The sequence below is a fragment of the Saccostrea cucullata genome, unplaced genomic scaffold (genome assembly GCF_032062105.1).
Source record: "Saccostrea cucullata isolate Sc308-1 unplaced genomic scaffold, CSIRO_AGI_Scuc_v1 ctg14364, whole genome shotgun sequence".
Classification (NCBI taxonomy): Eukaryota; Metazoa; Mollusca; class Bivalvia; order Ostreida; family Ostreidae; genus Saccostrea; species Saccostrea cuccullata.
Genome location: NW_026919523.1, coordinates 1 through 4236, shown reverse-complemented (window position 1 = coordinate 4236; position 4236 = coordinate 1). Strand labels below are relative to the sequence as shown.

General features: G+C 32.4%; 1 protein-coding gene across 1 annotated transcript; it reads left to right on the top strand.

Moving 5' to 3' along the window:
• Positions 1–882: 882 nt before the first annotated feature.
• LOC134233021 (ficolin-1-like) lies at positions 883–3820 on the top strand (the record flags this gene model as incomplete). Its single annotated transcript, XM_062715024.1, has 4 exons — positions 883–1176; positions 1455–1591; positions 2093–2189; positions 3647–3820. Coding segments are annotated over exons 1-4 (697 nt in total), but the record flags the coding sequence as incomplete, so codon positions are not given.
• Positions 3821–4236: the final 416 nt, after the last annotated feature.

The window sequence follows — 4236 nt, the reverse complement described above, 5'->3', positions numbered from 1 at the left end:
CTGTTCCGTGACTTAGTGATATGTCCTGAAAAATCACTCAAAATTGATACCAATTTACAACATTTTGATATGAAATTTTGAAGACCATATAAGTAAAGATACTTTTATATTATGTGTGACATTTTGCCCCATTATGTCGTCAAATTTTTTTTCTGTGCACCAAGTCCGCGTAATTTTAGAACGGCCCTCGTATATTATCTCTTTTTGAAAGAAACATGAATAAAATCTTTCAGAAAAGCAATTCTTTTAGATAAGGGGTATATCCATTTTTCCTCTAATATTTTTGATATCCTGAAGGTTGTTTCAATCTCATATGCAAAGGAATAGTTTCATTCTGTTCATTTTTCAAAGGAAATTCGTTAGCACATCATATAAAAATATTTATTTTTTTTCTCGTATGACGCTTTGGTAAAATGTTCACGTAGTTTTGTTATTGCATTGACACCCCTACCGGTATATTTTTACTTTGCCTGAAGTTTACTCAGGAATAAGAAGAATTTACAATTGTCAAAACTATAAAAGAAAAATTATATAGAGCTTGCCATATTTTGATAACGTTAATATAACTCTGCCTTACCTAAAGAAAGGATAAAATAAAATATTATAGATTCCAAGCAATTCTCTTGAAATTAAATCATTGACTTAAGATGGAAAATATGAACAACGCAATTAATACAAAATTAATTTCATTGGTTACACGTAAATAAGAAGGGAAAATACAATAAATCCAGGAATTAAACACAATCGATCTTTAGAAATAATAAATACATAATAACAAGCCAATCGTTTTGCAGGAATGAATAATAATTTGATATTTAAACTCGTCAGTTGACGGATAATTCTAAACTCTTACAGGAACGCTGTAAATACACACCAGAGACTACAAAATGAGCTGTATTCGTATTGTTTGTTTAATTGTTTCTCTATTTACAGTTTCTCGTGCTACCATCTCCTCCTTGAGATATACCGCGAAACTGGAACTCGATAACAAAATGTCCAATGAGGAACTTGTAGGACAACACAAAGCCCAGTCTTTAAGTGAGTGTGCTGCCATCTGTCAGAAAGATTGCGGTTTCTTCGGGTACAATCCTACGCTGAAGAAGTGCCGGACCCACAAGAAGACCTTCACCTCCGGAATGTCGGACGAAAACGGATGGCGGTATTACTTTCCGGAATGTATGTATTGGTTTTTATTTTATTTTTTCTGCAATCTTACACTTGTAGCCGATTTATCCACCTTATTTTGATTGTTTATTCTTATGACTCGTTTCAAGCGTTGTATTATGAAGATAACTATTTTATTTATTGTCTAGGTCATAATCTTATATAATTCTTAGTTTTGATTTGAGTTCTTCCTTCAGATGGTCTAAATCTAAATCCTAAATAATTCTCAGTTTTCATCTAAGATGTTCCTTTACTTATTATAAGTCCTAATTCTCACTTTTGTTCTTCAGTTCTTCCCTCAGATTGTAAGGCACTTCGTGACAATGGTTATGATAAATCGGACGTGTACGATATTTACCCACACGGGATAAAGTCCATTCCGGTCAAGGTTCATTGTAATATGGATATAATGGGCGGCGGATGGACGGTAGGTTTTGATTTCTTTTTACATCTGAGCTTTTTGATGATAATGTGATGATAATGTGATGATATTGTGATATCTATATTTATGTAATGATCTGGATTGTTGCTTTTTTAAAGATCGAATTTCCTAGGGTGGGGGTGGAGGTTATGCCCTGTTCACTGATACGGATTGGTTGTTGCTTTTTTAAAGATGAACCACTGCTCGCTATCTCCACCTTTTTATTTATTCACAATGATCTTTCCAGGGCAATCAAATCTAGCCTAATAAATTTACATACAGCTTTCCAAAGTAATCCAAACTAGCCAAATAAATGTACGTTCATCTTTCCAAGACAATCCAAACTAGCCCAATAAATTTTAATACATTATTCTACGGCAATCCAAACTAGCCTAATAAATGTACATACACCGTTCCAAGGCAACCCAAAACTAGCCTGATAAATGTACCTACATCTTTACACGGCAATCCAAAATAGCCTAACAAATGTACATAAATCTTTCCAAGGCAATCCAAAAACGATTCGATGGATCCGTCAGCTTTGACAGGAACTGGACAGACTACAAAAATGGTTTTGGTGAACCGGAACAGGAAGTTTGGATTGGTAAATATAAGCCAATACCGGCTCTTTAATTGGTTTAAAATTATAACCAAGATATTTATAAACATTTGAATTTTGAAATCAGTTAAGAAAAATAAAATGATGCACGGATATTATAAACAGTACTCTACTTGCTTTGGTCTTCTTGTTTTACCAGTTCAATGGTAAATAAAAAATGCATTTACGAGTTTTTATAAAATAAAGGAAAGATAAGACATACAAGAATGGAAATTCAAAAGACTTCCGTATTTGAAAGTCCTTTAGTTTTTGAAAGTCCTTATGCTTTTAAGTTTTGTGTGAATTATGGGTGTGTGAATCACACAGAATTGTCACGTAGGCATATTTCATTAAGCACGCTTGAGCTAAATGAAAAATATACCTACGTACAAGTCTGTGTCATCTGCACACCCATAATTTACATAACTTATATTGACGGTCAACAGTGACAGCGTCTTTTGTTCTTACAGTAGTAGTCAGTCCGTATGTTTTGTACTACATGGGGACTCGATCAAGAACGACTTCTCTATGAAAAGCCCCATTACATTTTTATACTAAAGATCTGGGGATTTTTATTTTAAAATTCTGTTCTTCTTTTTTCATTTAAAGATTCTTAAGATGTTATCACACCATCTTAATCAAACTAAACTACGCCGCAACGTCATCAAACGTCACACCATCTTAATAAAACTAAACTGCGCCGTTATGTCATCAAACGTCACACCATCTTAATCAAACTAAACTGCGCCGCAACGTCATCAAACGTCACTTTTTTCGTGTGTTGTGTTAACCACTTTCCCATTTCGAATGCTCAGGAAACTGCAAAAAAATATAATAACCAAATGCCCTGAAAAGACGACAAAATAAATTGTGGAACCGAATAAGGATAATTTTTAGCCCCAATCTCATGTGTTTAAATCTTTTATTCCGAATTTATACTCATGTATTCTCTAATACTACCTTTGCTGTTTTTACCGTGAACCGTAGGACCATACCTGTACACATTCAAGCATAATAAAATCTTGATCTCTGTCAATAATTGATCAAAATATTATGATGCACTTCAATATGATAAATAAACATATACTGAAAATTTCAGCTTAGTTTTCCCATTATTTTCAAAAAGAAACAACTTTTCCACGATTTTCCCGGACAACCCTAGTATATCTAAATTAAGCATGATATTGGAGCAGATTATAGATATCTGCATCTACGTAGTTTAATAACATGCATTTAAATATTATACAATGGGCATATATATAGTCTGATACAGTTTTAATCAATGCAATTTACAAAAATCTGTAGATTGTAATATTATTTTCCTTTGGGCTATTTCTACGAAACAATATTATTGTAATACATATAGCTATTGATTTTGAATATATCTTAAAACAGGAAAGTTATTTGATTATTCAATAAGGTATGATTATATTCAAAAAAGAATCAATGGATATTTTAATAAGGAAATGACGTAATCCATCAATTAACAAAAGAAAACACCTCATCCCTGTATGTGACCATAACTCTACAGAATGGTACAACGCTGTATGAAATGTACGGCGGATTCTCTGTCTCCGATGAAGCAGGGAAATACAAGCTCTTTCTTGCAGGACCTGCCACTGGAACCTTAGGTAAGTGTATCCACGTTAAGTTCTTAAAATTAGGTTCACATTACGTATATCATCATAATAATACTTTTCTGTATTGACAGGTTATAAAGTTGTTGAAAAAAGAGAAAGATGTGTTTTTTTTCCTGATATTCTGTATATGTTTTTGATTCAACGCTAATTAAACACATTTAATATTTAAGAATATCATTTGCAGGTAGAATTCATATATTCAGCAGATATTGAATTTGTTATTGTCAAGTAGATAAAATTTCTAATTATACATTTTATGCACAAGGACAATTATGTTAATTTTTTCAAACAAATAAATCCAATAAATACATTTGTTCAACATTCAGCTTGGGTTTCCTGATAGTTTTTGATAATTCACATTTTAACTGATACCGAAAAAGTTTACAGAGCATGTTAGTCTGATTTTCAATGAT